Source organism: Gymnoscopelus microlampas (assembly GCF_963454915.1).
Source record: "Gymnoscopelus microlampas genome assembly, chromosome: 4".
Lineage (NCBI taxonomy): Eukaryota > Metazoa > Chordata > Actinopteri > Myctophiformes > Myctophidae > Gymnoscopelus > Gymnoscopelus microlampas.
Genome location: NC_139941.1, coordinates 21,819,117 through 21,835,496, shown reverse-complemented (window position 1 = coordinate 21,835,496; position 16,380 = coordinate 21,819,117). Strand labels below are relative to the sequence as shown.

The following is a 16,380-nucleotide window of genomic DNA, read 5'->3' as shown; positions in this document are numbered from 1 at the left end:
CAAATCCGCTTTTACTCTGTTTGTCACTAAGTAGTCTATATTTTGTTATGTTACTTGAATGCATACCACTATGTTAATTTGTATAGCCCTAAAGTTGAAGTTTTTGGCAAGTCTTGGAGTGTGCATGTGTCTGTTTGTATTGTAGTTAGTTTATTAAAATGATACATAAGATACATTGTGGGCTTTTTTCTCAGATTTTTCACTGCAATCATCCCCACAACTATAGATAGAATCTGAGCAAAAATGTAATACCATACATTATTTATGATTACAGCCATATTGACAACATAGAAATGAAAGCTCAAACTGACCAAATGTGTTCATATTGCTTAAAAAGCAGACTTTTTGCCATAACAGTTAGCTGTCACTGTAAAAGTCATAGTAAAACGCATTTTCGGGTGGCGTCCATCTTGGCGTCCATCTTGCAAATTAAAGGTCCAGACACACCTAATCATAAAAATAAGTATTCTATTGAGTTTCTCATGCTCTGAAACCATGAAATAGACACCAGGTTTGCATTTCTAGCCCATCTGGTTCAAAAGTTATCGCCAAAGCTATTTTCTGATAGGGGCCAATATTGAGGCGGCCATATTGGATTTCCAGCAAAAAATTGACCGGGTTGTCCATATAGGTTGTGATCCCACTGGGTCATAGATATTATTTCTGGTGGCCAACCTTTTATGGCAGGGCAAATGCAGGGGGGTACCCTTTGCCCCCTGGGTATAGGGCGTGTGCACTGTGCACACGCCCCTGCAAAATCCATAGAATGCTCATCAGTTATCTGACTTATAATAACTAGAGGTGCTGCGATCAAGGTTTTTCCGATTCCGATCAGGTAGCATCAAAACCAATCCGATTCCGATTAATTCCGATCCAATAAGGCACATAATAGTCTCTATACTGTCTATCTCATGTTGACCCCCCCCCCCGAGGCTCCGCTCCGACCGACTCATCACCAAAACTCATTGACTGGCTGGTGGCTGCTATGTATATGCTATCAAATCGCTACATAATGTTATATCATTGCCCTAAATGGCGATATATTGAAAAGGAAAGGATGATTAAAAAATCATTATGTTTGTATTATTAGCCTTGGTGAACGTCTGACTCTATGTCTGTATCAGAAATGACTTTGTACAGGTGGAAAATTCCCAAAAATCATATGGCCAGGCTTCATGTTTACTTTTTTTTGTTTGGGGTTGTGTAACAATATACTGTACATACATTTTATACAAGAATCCATTTCATGTATGGGAGACCTTGGAGATGAGGAAAAACAGTGTTGTGTTTGGTGGTCCTACCTCCGGTAGGGGTATCTTGAAAACTAAAGCCCTTCTTGGCTGTTTGTCACTACCCTATTTTGGTTGGTGTGGAGAGAACTTTATGTGAAAGGGCCTCAAGTAGTTAGTTCAGTTGTGTTGCAGGGAGCAGATTACAGTTTGGTGGTGTGGGGCACCCAAAGACGGACAGTGGGACACCGCTGTTTTTGATCAACAAAAGCCCCTATGCATTCACCAGAAGGGAAGAGAGATGCTGTTATCCATGTTTGTGACAGAAGCACTACCTTCCTCTTTTCATGATGGCCAACCCCAAACTTGTTGCATGAAAAAGCACCACATTATTGGACATTTTTGCCACACACGCTGTGGATCTGTAGTACAAGCCTGTGAGGCCTGTGAGGCTGTGTGTAATGAATGAAAGGAGTACCTTTAACGTACAGATGCACAGCCTATTCCTATCAGAAGGACCAATGGGGTGCGTGCGTGCGTGCGTGCATGCGCCATCTTTGTCCTACCCACTTGCGCTGTACAAAAAGAGGTTTTACCCTGGTCACATCTGACCTGGTTATTATGAGTCGGATAACTGATGAGCATTCTATGGATTTTGCAGGGTGTTTGCAGTGCACTGTGCACACAAGCACATGTGATACAGGGTTGTTCTATTTGTTTATTGGCTTCTATTGGTTTATAGGGATGTTGGATGTTGCAGTGTGGTGCTGCAGTGTCATTTGTGTTGGGGGACTGAAGAGTGAGGGCCAACTTGGAGCCATACTCACCTGCAACATATTTTTTCCCATCTCCTGTCTCTCTGCTTACCAGACAGAACGCTAATGAACAAATGCAAACTTAAGCTAGTGAATCAGAGTGGTCGCAATTCATCTTGAAAATATTTTTTTTGTCTCTTCTTAGGCTGTTATTTCTTTAGATATGTAGTATACAGCATGTGTAGGCTATTAGCCTATGTGTATTTATGACAATTGCACATCATAGCATGAAAATGGTACTTTTGAAGATAATCATTTGAGTGTGAGGCGAGGGCATTTATTTTGTGTAACTTGGTCAGTGTGTGAATGTCTCCATTCTTTCCAACCATCATAGGCATAGCAGTGGCGGCCATTTTGTGATGCCACAGATAGAAAACCCATTCATTTTCCCCCATAGAGATTTCCGAAAATATTTGTATAAATTATTTTAAGCCTGGAACCAAGCCATCTAGGCTCCTTGTAAATCATGACCATAAAACATTAGATTCTGTATTCAAAAAAATATTATATCATATTATATACTATGTTTAACTCTTTTACTGCCAGACTTATTTCTGGCTGCGTTTGCCCACTGCCAGCGATTTTCTTACCTTTTTTTTTGAAGTAGTCACAAAATATTTATCTCCAGTATGATCGATCCCCTGATGGTTGCTAATCACAGAGGGTTTCACTGTGCATCCGCTAAAGAAAAGAAAATGTCATCGCAACCTCCTGTTCGCTTTTATACGCCTTTGAAAATAGCATGTCTCTACAGAAAAGAAAAAGCAACCACATGCCGGCTCCCTCCAACAACTAACGTTGCCAGAGACACTTGCAAAGCGTGAAAAACTCCCAAGAGGAGAGCAAGAAGGCAAAAGCAATAACGGAGGCCCAGTTTATAGTGCTAGATGACCAGCGACTGTCGGTGGTGAATAATGTCGGGTTTAAACGCTTCATAGAGCACCTAGAGCCTCGCTATGATAAGCCCAGCCACAGTTACATCACTGCTACAGCCATCCCGCAGATTCATAAAGATGTGCGAGGTTTCCTGCATATGTGGAGAGTGCAGATGCAATTAGTTTCACGACCGACATCTGGAGTTCAGACGTAAGTCCGATGTCCTTACTGAGTCTGACTTCGCACTGGGTGGACCCTGACTTCACCCTGAGGAGAGTGGTGTTACATGCACGCGAGTTCAGAGGTTTACACACAGCTGATGCCATCATGGGCGCCATAAAGCAAATGCTGCTTGACTGGAAGATCGACAAGAAGAAGGTCCATGTCATTTTAAGAGACAATGCCGCCAATACAGTATGTAAAAGGCTATGGATCAGCTAGGTGTGGGAAGCCTAGGATGCTTTGCTCACACTCTACAGCTAATGCATGATTGCATGAAGGGCTTTTGTCACAGCGAGCTGTAGGTGATGCAATAGGCAACGGGAGAAAAATAGTGGGCCACTTTAAGCATTCCCCCCTGGCTTATTCACGCCTTGAAGACCTTCAAGAAGAGTTGCAAATCAAACCCAAACGTCTGCAACAGGATGTCCAAACAAGGTGGAGTAGTACCAAGTGCAAGATTGACAGCCTCTTTTATCAGAAGAGGGCACTGCATGCCTACTCATCTGCCAGCCACTGTAACAGGAAACCAGTTGGGGCTGTTAGAGAAGACATCGAAGGTTCTTGCCCCCTTTCTAACAACTAATGTCAGTGCTGCCTCCGCCACCACATCCCCTCTGACCATGTCCTGATACACTTTCTCAGTAAGGAGAGCGAAGATGACCACGGGATCAAAACAATGAAAGCCACCCTTCTGGATGCAGTCCGCAAACGTTTCACTAATGTGGAATCAGAGCCCCTATACGTGGCAACGTTACGCAATCCATGGTACAAAGACAAGTAAGGGAATTATAAAATATTATTATTAAATTACATACATAAATAAATAAATAGCACACAGTGATATGAAGTGGGTTGCAGTTCATATCATGAGATAGACAGCATAGAGACTTAAATATGTGCCGTATCGGATCGGTATTGATCGGTACCGGATCGGTATTAAAGGGTAATTTTGGAACATGGTTTTCTTACCTTTTCTATGATGTTATGATATCCTAGGATGAATGGTACAGTAGAAAAATGTCATAACTCCATCCCGGGTCCGCCACAGCTAAAAACGCACGCCAATAGGCCTTGCGCTAGATCGCATATTTTGATAGCTTTAAAAGAAATAAAAATTGGTGAGATCTGACGTTCATAGTGACGTAACACTATGCAATGTGATTGTCTTGAATGCGCCCCACCGGAAGTCTTGCTAGACGAGATTGAAATCTCGATCGCAGCATCTCTACATACAATGATATCTGAGCAACCACTGTATAATTTGTACCCTAAGGTCAATGGATGTCAATCAATGGATTTAGTGCACAGTATGTACTGTAGGTGTGTTGCACATGAATCAGCAGCTTTAAATATTCATTGTCTCCGTAGGGCTATGTTTTCAGAGTTGTTAAACTTGTTTCACTGGTATTTACAACAATAGAATAGAGGCATAGACAAAACATGATGTAAGGATTATGTAACTATGTTCAGTAGTACTGTAGCTCAGTTGCTGATTAATAAGTTAATGAATCAAAAGGCCCAGGCGGTTTATTTAATCGGCACCTTAAACTAAGATGCTAAAGTTACATAAAGATACTATGCAGCATGCACGCAAACTTTATGTTGTACATAAATAGAGCAAACTCAGCAGTTTATAGTATACCAACAGAATTTCCATGAGGATACAAACCAAGATACTCACAATTGTAACACGCCACATCCCAGTTCCTCATTGTAACAACAAAATAGCAATGTCCTGTACACAATACTGACATTTCTGGTGAGTTATAAAATCCCAAGCCTACATCAATGTAGGCTAATTTCATTAAATTCATTTACTTTTGTATAATCTGTTTGGCATGATTATATAGTTTAAATTTGTATGAAACCTGCACAACTCATTTGGGAAATCTCCTGCCAACTTCTCTCCACACTGTCTTAGTTCAGTGGCAATCACTAGCGAACAAGAGTAGCAACTTATGAAGAATACAAGACAAGTGTGTTTTAATGAACAACTTGTGGCTTTCCTTGTCAAATTATAAAATATGGCTATCCAAGGAGCAAGTTCCAATGCAAGCTGGATGGATGCAAGCTGTTCAATGTTTTGACATGGGTAATATGGGTGAAACAGCCCTTCCCAGCCACAAGAAAGAGATAGGGTAAGTTTAAGTAATTTAATAGACCGGCTAGCTTGTATAGTATTTTTAGTGCATCCAGTATTTTAATATTGTAATCAAATAATCTTTTCTCCACTGACCCCCTTCTTGTGTAGCCTAATGGCCAAATGTATACCTCGTTGACTGTGCTGTATACTGAAAATAACAGATTTGTGGAAAAATATATTTTAGCTGTTTTCCCCTATTTAAGTATTTCAAATGAGCCTTGGCTTTTCATTTTGAAACTGAAACGACTACATTAAGTCATTCCACTGTAAATCCATTGGAAAGGAGCCATCCCACTGAGAGCAGTCAGATGAGGGGGACTTTCTTCGCTCAAGGTGGCAAATATCATCAGCTTGAAGCAACAATACATACACTGGCCTGGCCTTTAGCCTGCCTGCAGGCCTGATGGGAAAAATGCCTAAGTCAGTGGGTGGTGGTGGTATCGCCAGAGCACCCTCTAGCATACGTGCGTGAGCACACACACACACACACACACACACACACACACACACACGGCACCATATAGGCCTATATTTTCCGAGAACAACAGCAAAACGGTGTTTTATGTTACTAACCTTCAGCGCCCATTCATAGGCTTCTGGTGGCATGCTGTGACCTGCATGCTGTGTGGGTGTCTGTATTACAGTGAGAAAATGATGGAGTTACATTAGCTGGGCTGTACCTCTTTGTTCTCCTGATCTAAATCTTTTACTGAGCTTTCTCACAGTGTAGCCTAGCATGGCGAGGGACTTTACAGTATTAAAGAAAGCAGGAGGAGTTGGCTCCAGACCAGCCACCTTTTATTAACCCATTTAGACCTGAGGTCGATCCTAAATCCTAAAGAGTAGAGTCTCTGAACAACATTTAATTATTCCCCCCGCCCAACACTCTCTGCCCCAGCCCGTAGGAATATGTGCAGTGACCAATACCACCCTTCCTTTCCACGTACACGGGGCAATTGTGTTTGTATATTAGACGCCCGACAAAGCCGGATGCACCACGGTGGATTCGAACCCACAACCCCAGCCTCTGTAGCAAGTGGAAACATGAATTAAAAGCATTTTAGAGCTTAACCCTTTTCCTTTTACAGACAATTACTTGTCATTTACCCTAATGCTCATTTAAACAGAGGAATGTAGGCAGGGACCTACCCCCAATCTAACCCTTGATGCTGAGTGCCAAGCAGGGAAGCATTGTCTCCCTTTTGTATAGTCTTTGGTACGACCCGGCCGGGGGATCAAACCCCGACCTCCCAATCTCATGGTGGACACTCTAACCAGGCCACTGAGCTGGTCCAGCAGGCTCATAGAGGCTCAATGAAATCACAGAATGCATTACGCACTATTTGCCGAAGATGAGCGACAACCACAATGAATAACAAATGCATAATATAGAATAATTTTCCACCAAAAATCCTTCTAATCAATTATCAAGTAATAATAATGATTATTGATGAATATTAGATTATTATTTGCTAAATAATTGGCATTATCTTTTTTGTCATAATCGTGCAGGCCTAAAGTAACAGCGGAAAAAGGACAGATGTTTTCCCCAGTGTAAGAGTACAAGTATTTATTTGGCCTAATATGCTTTTTAATAATAAAAAAAACTCATTTTGCTGCTGTTTTTATGCCAGTTTTGAGTTGGGAGTAAATGTTTCAGTGTTTTTTTTTACTTATATTTTTGCATTAGTTACGTAGGACAGTAGACATACAGGAAACTGAGTGGCAGAGACAGGGAAGCACTGAGGTCTTTCAGTTCAGTTAAACCAGACATGTTGCATTACAGAATGTGGTTAATGCACCATCAGGTCAGCTAGGTACACCATGTTTGAAGTAGGGACAAGAATTTAACAAGTTAAATGAATAGCTACGTAAAATATTTTCATGATGTGGATCTAGTACTGAGAGTTAGACGATAACTCCTGCAGATTGCATAAAGACCAAAGGTTTTATAAGGCAGTACAGCTTGGTTTGCAGTGGTATTTTGCCTTTGGAATGACACGTGAAGTGAGGTTTCTGTTATTTGAGCAATAGCTATTGTGCCATTTAAGGCAAGAGGCACGTCTGATGTCATATGACTGTTGTAAAAAAGTAAAAAAGTGAAGATAAAGACCGCTAGGACATGACAACTATTAAGTACAGATATGTGTGCAATGTTTCCAACGTTCTGCAATATCGCCTTCTCTCTGGCAATTCATCTTTTGTTTGTAAATCAATTCATTTGAATTGCTTGTGCAACATTATTATTGCAATTTAGTTGTGCTTTTGTTGAGCAATTGAATTGTCTGGATGGATCAACTGATTACCTGGCTTCATGTGTAGGAGTGTGTTTAGTGTGATAACTTTAACTCCAAATGACCCAGGAGCTGGAGTTTTTAAAGGTAGGCTATATAGTATATTGTTTGTTGATTAGCAATATATATATTTTAAATACAGAGGTCACCAACATGTCCTTACACGGACAAACGTGTCCGTGGCAAGACATGCCTATGTCCGTGGCACATTCTTTATAAAATATAGCCTATATATTTTTGTCATTATAATGTAAAAACATATTAAAATGTGTTTGAATAACCTTAGTGACTCGTTAAGTAACGTGCTCGTTAATATGTGCAGGAGATTTGTAGTATTGCACATGGCACCTTTGTTGGAGAAAAACTTTTCTTCTTTCTTTTTTGTAAGACAACGAAGTGTATGTGGTGTGGTCAGACAATGAAATGATTAAAGTCAACGGCATGTGAGGGACCACAGTGAAAAATGGTGCAGGAAAAGAGTAAAAACAGAAGGCATGTCATCTGTTCAGAAGGAGCTATCTGCTACCAAGGCAAAGGAGGGCAGAACTGGACAAGTAAAGCTGGTTGTGGTTAGTTGACAGTGTTTCAAAGTGTCTAATGACAATAGCAACTATAATAACACTCAACAATCATAATCCATGGAAACCATCCATCCACAGCCTGGGTCCTTCTCCAACCTAAAAGTTAGCTCACCTCTGATCAAAGTTAGGTGCTTTCATATTAAATGCTCGCCTCTGAAATCAACTTAATGTCTTGCCCTATAATTCATATACTGTATTGTATCTGTTCAAAAATAATAATATATGAAATACTAATACATTGATTAGTCATTACACTATCTGTGCTTTCATAATTTCTGAATCTTAAAACAGGCCTCTGGCTTCACCACATGTACGTGTACTGGTTCAAGCAGATAATGGTCATAAATCATGACAGGTGCCTTCGCATTAAACTATTGTGACACTGCATTCAATTAAAATTCTGGCATGCCCTTCATTAATCACTCATCATGTAGGCCTTTATATCTTTTTTGGAGATCCATTAGTATACATTTAGGGCTAGGTCAATGTGTTTTTGGTAAAATTATTATTGTGCCTGTCTGTGGCAAAAATGAAATATTAATGAAAATGTCCATCACAAGCTGCCATGGTGATGACCCCTGACTAAATCTTTCAGTGTTACAGCATAGTCCAGTTTGCCTCTCCTGTTCATGTCTTCTGCCTTTGGAATTGCTTTACTTAAACCCATTACTTTTTAGCCGCATGCGCTAGCGAGCGGCTCTGTAAACAGCACTAGTCCTAGTCGACACCCGAGTGAAAAGTGTCGACACCTGAGTGTCATTGGCTGTCCTGGCTGTCCATCACACTTCCCCTTCTTTAAGCCCCCCTTTTAAGCCAATGGGGAGACGAAAATGTAATGGACACGTTAGTCAACGAATTAGACGAGACGAAAATGTTAGGGCGGGACGAATGGAGAAGAGATCCAATCAGAATTACTCTTTTTGAGGGACTAGTTGGGAAGGGATCCAATCAGAACGATCCTCATTGTTAGTTAGGTTGAACCACCCGGAAGCAGACCATATTAGGGGCCAGCATGGACGAACACACATCACAACAAGGCAACGCACGGAGTTACACAGCAGAGAGAGAGAAAGGTTGACGGCTTCAGCCAGGAGGGTTAGCCTAAATGCTAGCGTGCTTCATTAGACCTAGTTTGGCTATTAAGTTATTATTTGCCCATGTTCACACTGACTTCAATGTCAGCTATTGTTGGGAAGACCCGTGTGGTGTCACAACATGTTGCCACCACTTAAAAAACATTCGAGCGTTAATCTGCGACGCTAAGGCTAATGTTGCCAGGTTTGGCGAGAGAAACAAGCAATCCAAAAAACAAGTAATCAGGTCTATGAAAAGATTGGGGCCAAAAAAGCCTGCCCCATGCGGCTTTATTATGACTTAGGTCATTCTTGTTTTTTAATTACCCGTCTAGACTAAATTGTTCTCAAGTCTTTGTCTGTCTCTCTTTTACCTCAAATAGAATAAGTTGTTTGTCCCACTCCCTGTTTGGCTTGTGTCATAGTCTTACCGGTTGGTTATGTTATCTCCATATTCACCTCTGCATCTCGCAGGAAGTACACAATGTAAACGGGACCTTGCATGAGCTTTAGCCTACTATAGTCTCTCTGCCCAACCTCCTCAAGGAAATACTAACCACCAAACCTGGTGTTACTTAGCCCTGTATACAAGTTGTTTGACATGTGTATGCATTGTATTTCATTCTTACTGGCATTAAAAAATGTTTTAAATTTAACTCACTTAAATCTGCAGTTGCCATGTAGAATAGATGGATGGATGGATACAATCAAATACTGAGTTAGGGTTAGTGCAGATGCATTTTTATTGTTTTTGTTCTTATACATATAGTGCAGTTAGACCGGCCTTATGACATGAACAAGGTTTCTTTATTTTGTTATAGATAACAGAGAACCTGTCTTCAACTTCGACTTCAGCTTTATTGTCACATCACACAAGTTCACAGGTGTAAAAGTCAAGTCAAGTAAGATTTTATTATAGCCCAATATCACAAAACATGTCCCAAAGGGCAGTACATAAAAACAAAGCAATAATGCATAATAAAACAAAGTAGTGCAATAGAAAAAAGTCAGATGGTAATTTATGCTGCATTTCTAAATGATAAATGGTGCATTTAATATTGCGCCTTTATCCAAAGCGCTTTACATTCATCCATACACGCACACAGATGGCAGAGGAAACCATGCAAGGCACCAACCTGCTCATTGGGAGCAATTAGAGGTTCAGGGCCTTGCTCAAAGACACTCCGACACTAACCCAGGGTGGAGCCGGGTATCGAACCGGGAACCCTCCGTTCCCCAATAGGCCACTCTAACTCCTGAGCCACTGCCGCCACAGATAACAATACCGTCCTCAATATTAAATATACATAACTTGTAGATCTGCTATTTTTGAAAAATCTTGAACATTAAGTGCAAATATTTGAATATATATGTATTTTTTTAAAGGGAAAACTTTTGACTCAAATCTTGGAACAAAATATTTTGAGATGTGGGTTTGCGGTCAAATACATCATTTTTGGGGTCCTTGACATGAAAAAGGTTAAGCAACTTAAGTGTTTTCAGAAAACTGTTAGGATTTAGAAGACATTTGTAGAATCCCAAGAAGCAAATATTTGAGTTACAAATGTTCGCTTTAAAAATATATATATTTCAAGATTTCCACACATTTTCATGATTTTTCAAAAATAGCAGATCTTAGAGCTCATACTGTAGCACTATGACCAGGGGTGCACATAACTGGTGCGCAGGTGCGCATGCGCACCCAAAATAAAAAATGCGCACCACATCAGGCGACGCGAGGCGCTTTTGCGCACCAACAGCTGGGACAGGAATTTCCAAGCTTTTATTTTTTAGCAAAACTAAAAAATAAAAGCCTGGAGATCGAGGCTAGGAATTTACTTCCTGAAGCCACACTCACACAATCACTCTAAAGCACCCGTCGGCCCCATGTACAGCCATTAGGCACAGGGGTAGAGATATCAAATATGACTCGCGTCGCCTCGCATCGCCTCGCATTGCGTCGCTGCGTGCACGCAGCCAGCAGCGGCTGTTAGAGGCACTCGTCACCGATGATGAACGCACCGTAATGGTGCAAAATATGCCGTGAACGTCCCAATCTGGCGGATAAAATCAGCGCAGCAGCACAGGGCACCAGCCTTGGGGGCTTTATCTAACAGCGTGAGAAAAAAAAAACGGCGAAAATCGACGGAATTTAGAAGCAGAGCGTCCTTTGACAAAACTGTCCGGTGGGCACCGTGCTGAACCCCCCTGGGTTAGGTTCACACCAATGTGGCAACCCCTCCCTTCCAGTAGTGCAATCCCTTTCCAACCACAGGTTTAAACATGCTGTGTACAACTTCAAACATAAATGAGTGGAAGGAGAGACTGAGAGCCGCTGGTGGTCCAGATTAGTTACTATTGCAAGGCTGTACAATTAATTGAAAATCAAAAATGTTTGCCACATCCTCATGCATTCAGGTGCTAAAAGGAAACCCCTGAATTATGTGCACTCCTTACAGCAATTCTTTCTGACCAACATCTGGTGTGGACACACACACACACACACACACACACACACACACACACACACTGATATTACAGTTACACAAGTGCACGTGAATACGCACGTGCAACATATGGTGTAGGGTGAGCCTCGTCTTAACACCCAGCATTGTATGACTGGATGAGATCCTTAGATCAGGTTACTGCAGTATTTGATCTAGAAACCAGAGCGACCTGTACACCACCCCAGTGAATCTGGGATGTGTTTAGAATGGCACCTGCATGCGTGTGCGGTCTGTGCCACAACCTCAACCTCAAATCTCTTTTCTTCTACTTTTCTTCGTTCTCTTTCTTGTTTTTTCACACTCATGATTGCTTTTTCTTACTCACATGCAAAGACTCTCCATGTGCTTTTATGTTAAATAGGTGAGCAATAGCGCTTTATTTTTCCCTTTTTTTCATCCCGCAGTGACTTTACCCAGAATCGCTTGCATGATCATGCAGGCTCCACACACACACACACACACACACACACACACACACACACACACACACACACACACACACACACACACACGAACACGAACACGAACACACACACACACACACACACACACACATACTCACTCACTCACTTACGCAAGTATACAGAGAAATGCATTATAACCTGACACTGAGTATAATGTCTGAAGGGATGGGAAGATAATTTCCAAGACAGGTCACAAGCCCGTCACTTCATATTTGTGTCAACACACATTCAGGAGGTGACGTGATTTGTTTTAAATTGATGATGGGTGTGTTATTTGAGATAGGAGACTGTTGGGACAAAGTGCATCGGGTTTGCATTGGAATCTGGGTAAAGCTGTTACACTCACTTGGACAATAGACCAGTCCAACTCATAATTTAATGCTCATGATTTATTGTTGACTGTCAAATTAACTCCTGTCTCACGGTCTCCTCCTTCCTCCTGAACACCCCACCCACCTGTTCCTTCCCCTCTGCCTCTCTCTTCTGCTCTCTCTCTCTCTCTCTCTCTCTCTCTCTCTCTCTCTCTCTCTCTCTCTCTCTCTCTCTCTCTCTCTCTCTCTCTCTCTCCTTTCTTCTGTCCTTCCTCCTACTCCTCTGTCTCGCCCCATCCCCACTCCCTCACAGATGCTCCCCGCTGCCCAGCTCGCCAGGAGCGATGGGATGTGTCAACTAGGTATTACACCTATCCAACATCTACCTAACACCGCCGGATGCAGGGTGACCGCCCGGGTCGGCAGGGGAGAGGAGGGGGGTGGGGCTCTGTCATTAGGTGAGGTGGGGTGTTAGGTGAAGGAAGGAGTGAATGTGATAGGCCCTTTTACAAGTGCAGTGCAGAGAGGAGATGATGGAGGTAAGGAAGGTGTCAGGCGAACATGGGAAGGTCGGAAGGTGACAGGTTAGACCCCCTTTCGAGCTGCACTAATGCTAATAATATTGCTAATTATACATGCTAGTAATTTCTGGCTGGCCTTTTTTGTGCACATCTCTTATATATTTATTACCTAAATACAAAGGTAGCAGCATTCATTTTAGCCTCAAGGCCATAGCGAGTTGACATTTTTCATTGGGCATTTTTCAAGGAAGGTGTGAGTCGTCGGTGTCAATTTATAACCAAATGCATGGTGTCAGAAGGAAGTTTGTGAACACAACTCCAAGGCCTTGCTTGTTGTACCTAAACACGACTTGACGCAACACCAGAAATACCACAAACACCCTTTGCGGACAATTAAACTCACCTTCCAGGCTTCCGTCCTGTGTCTCTCCGCTCCCATCTCCCATCTTTTCCCCCTTCTCTCATTCCTCTCATTCCTTTGTGCCACCTCCTCCTGTTTTCCTCATCTCTGCCACTTTCTCTTGTCTCTTACCAATGGTCCCATCTGCATGGCCACCCGCAGTACAAACTAATTGTCATAAGTTGAAAAAGGTTGCTTTCCCAATATCCTCGGTCGAGTATTAACACCAAACAGCTACCTCTAGTAGTCCACCGTGGGAGGCGGTCCCGTGCGGACTAACACAGACCTGAGACCAGCCCAGAGGGCAGTAGGAACTGTCTCCAGCTTCTAGTGTAAACCTGGAGTCCAAGGCGGTCCGCTCCACCTCAGTTGAAGTTAGAAATTCTGAACCTTTCAGAGTTTTTCTCTGTTTTTTTGCATCCAGATGTTCAACTCATGTGTCCCTCCCTCTCTTTCTGTCCCTTGTGTTTCTCCCCTTCCCCGTTGCAGATGTATCAGCCCTGGATGATGTAAGCAGGCTGACGGACAGCGCTTCCACATTCACACCAGAGCGAGGCAGGGGAGGGCCGGAGGGTGCCGCCGCCGACGAGGAAGAGAAAGGAATGGGCGTGGGGAAGAACACCACCTCTAAGTCGATGGATGGAGGCGGAGAAGGAGGCAAATATGAAGAGGAGAGCAAACACAGCGCGGATTTCTACCCTATTCCGGTATGCATGTGCGAGTGTGTGAATGGTTTCCGATTCCTATAGAAATGTGAGGACCAGCTAAATGTCCTCACATTCCAGGAGTACACAAACAGTTTAAAATCTTTCATTATGAACGGTATGATGATAAAGACCGGTGTTAGAGCTCTGTAATTGCAGTCCACTTCTCTCTCTCTTTCTCTCTCTCTCTCTCTCTCTCTCTCACCTCTCTCGCACACACACACACACACACACACACAGTCATTTATTCTGTGCGTCACACACAGTCCTGCCATTAATGCTAGCCTGTGTTGTGTGCATGTGGAGGACCGCTGTCTCATCCATGCCCAGATGGTTAATGTCACTGCTCCTGTTTCCATTTCCTACACTACGTGTGTCCCGTGTCCTTTTGGCAGTAGCCCCAGTGCCTGATGTAGGTCAAACGACAAAAGCCGCAACAACAAAACATCCACCAGCCATTCATAAGTCAAACTACAGTCACACACGCCTGAAATATTTTGTCCCAGTCTGTTGAGTCGGCGCAGAAGTATCACATAATACAGTGGTTGTCTTTTAGTGGAGTGGTGACACTATCCCTAAGGCCTGCTGGTCAGACAATCTGTGTTTCTTTTTCTTAGATCAGTACAATAGAAAACAACAATACAGCCTTAACTGTTCTGCAGCTATTTTTGTCTCCGCCAGGGCGAAAGGCATGTCCGAGACAATGTTTTGCACCCTGTCTGTCCGTCCGTCCGTCCGTCTATGGTTCTGTCTGTGATCACCTAATCTTCGGCACCGCTGGCTTGATGGCAGAGTTCATCCGGAGTGCTTCATATCCAGTATGCTACAAATGGATATGATCAATTACACGATAAACGATTAAACGTTTTTTTCAAATTCTTACCTGATAATGTCCGCATTATTATTATAACAACACACACCAGGCATGTCAACAATGAAGCAAGCAACGTTGATCATAGATTCAGGCTTATCATTCTCCAAATGGGAAAGAAAGGTCCTGCAACTTCATTTCGTGGTAAGACAGTCTCAGGTCTCAAATAGAAAGATCTCCAAGCTATCTCTGTGTCGTGATGCAACTTGTTGCCTGCCTAAAAGAACAGATCTACAAGCTATCAACAGTATCAAGCTTAAAATTACAGCAAACGCAGCAATTAATATGAACATGCAAGGAAAGATCAGTGAAATAAACGACATTCGGAAGATCCATCTTGATAGATTTGGTATTCCAGATAAACTGACAGTTATACTGTACCTACTATCTAACTATATAAATGGCGAGCAACTTCCGTGCCCTCGGTGTCCACACCCCACAGCTCTGTTATCGACTAAACACAACACCGTCACACCACATGTCGCCAACACTGTCGCCACGGCGGGCGGCCTGAATTTACGTTTCGCGTAGGGCACCTGGCATGCCTCACTACACCGTTCCCACCTCGCAACATAATTAATTCTACTCACCAAATGTCGGACACAACGGAAGTGGAAGCAGCTTCCTACCGCTTACCGTGCGTACCACCGAGGCCAACACAACACGACGGCCCGCCATTGAAAATCCCCAAAACAACAAGAGCACGTTGCTCTGCTCTGCTCCACACACCAGGTTAGGTTCATGACACCAAAGGATTAGCCAGTGATGTCATCATTACTGGTCAACACACCAGGCTAGGTTCATGACAGCAAAGGATTCGACAGTGATGTCATCATTATGCAACCCGGAAGTACACATCGCCGGCATTGGGATGCCAGGTTGGGATGCCACGCCAGAAACAAGCAAGAACCTGCATGATTTTTTTTTTTTTTTTTTTTTTTACCGTTTGGAGATTTTCATCCGACGACTTTGCCGCGGACCACCAGGGGGTCCGCGGACCCCCTGAAACATAAAAAATATTATTTCTTCCCAATTTTTTTCTCAATTTTTTTACTTTTACATTACAACTTCTTTTTTTTTTTTTTTTTTTCCCCAAATGTTCATCCCATATATACACGCGCCCCGTGCGCGGCTAGGGGTTTCGGGCGGCCGTAGGCCGCCCGGACCTCTAGTGTTCAATAAACTCGTTTTTTCCTAAATCTTGACAAACCCGTAGTAGACTAAACAGACATTTCCTCATGCATGTGCATGCTTGTATGCTGCTAGAACTAGGGATGTGTGCGGATATACGGATAAATGGTGCTGCCCCTAAACGTATTAAACGTATTAAATAGAATTCGGTAATCTGGATCCGGATCTTCAAATAGTA

At 42.7% G+C, this 16,380-nt stretch overlaps 1 protein-coding gene across 2 annotated transcripts in view; it reads left to right on the top strand.

Moving 5' to 3' along the window:
* Positions 1-16,380, top strand: part of slc23a2 (solute carrier family 23 member 2) — a 57,927-nt gene that overhangs the window by 13,673 nt on the left and 27,874 nt on the right. Inside the window, exons 2-3 of one of the 2 annotated variants that reach the window (XM_084055007.1) lie at positions 12,829-12,877; positions 13,926-14,143. In XM_084055007.1, coding sequence (XP_083911133.1) covers positions 12,829-12,877; positions 13,926-14,143 — 267 coding nt within the window. The remainder of the gene's footprint in view (positions 1-12,828; positions 12,878-13,925; positions 14,144-16,380) is intronic. The other variant, XM_084055008.1, reaches the window with a different exon arrangement.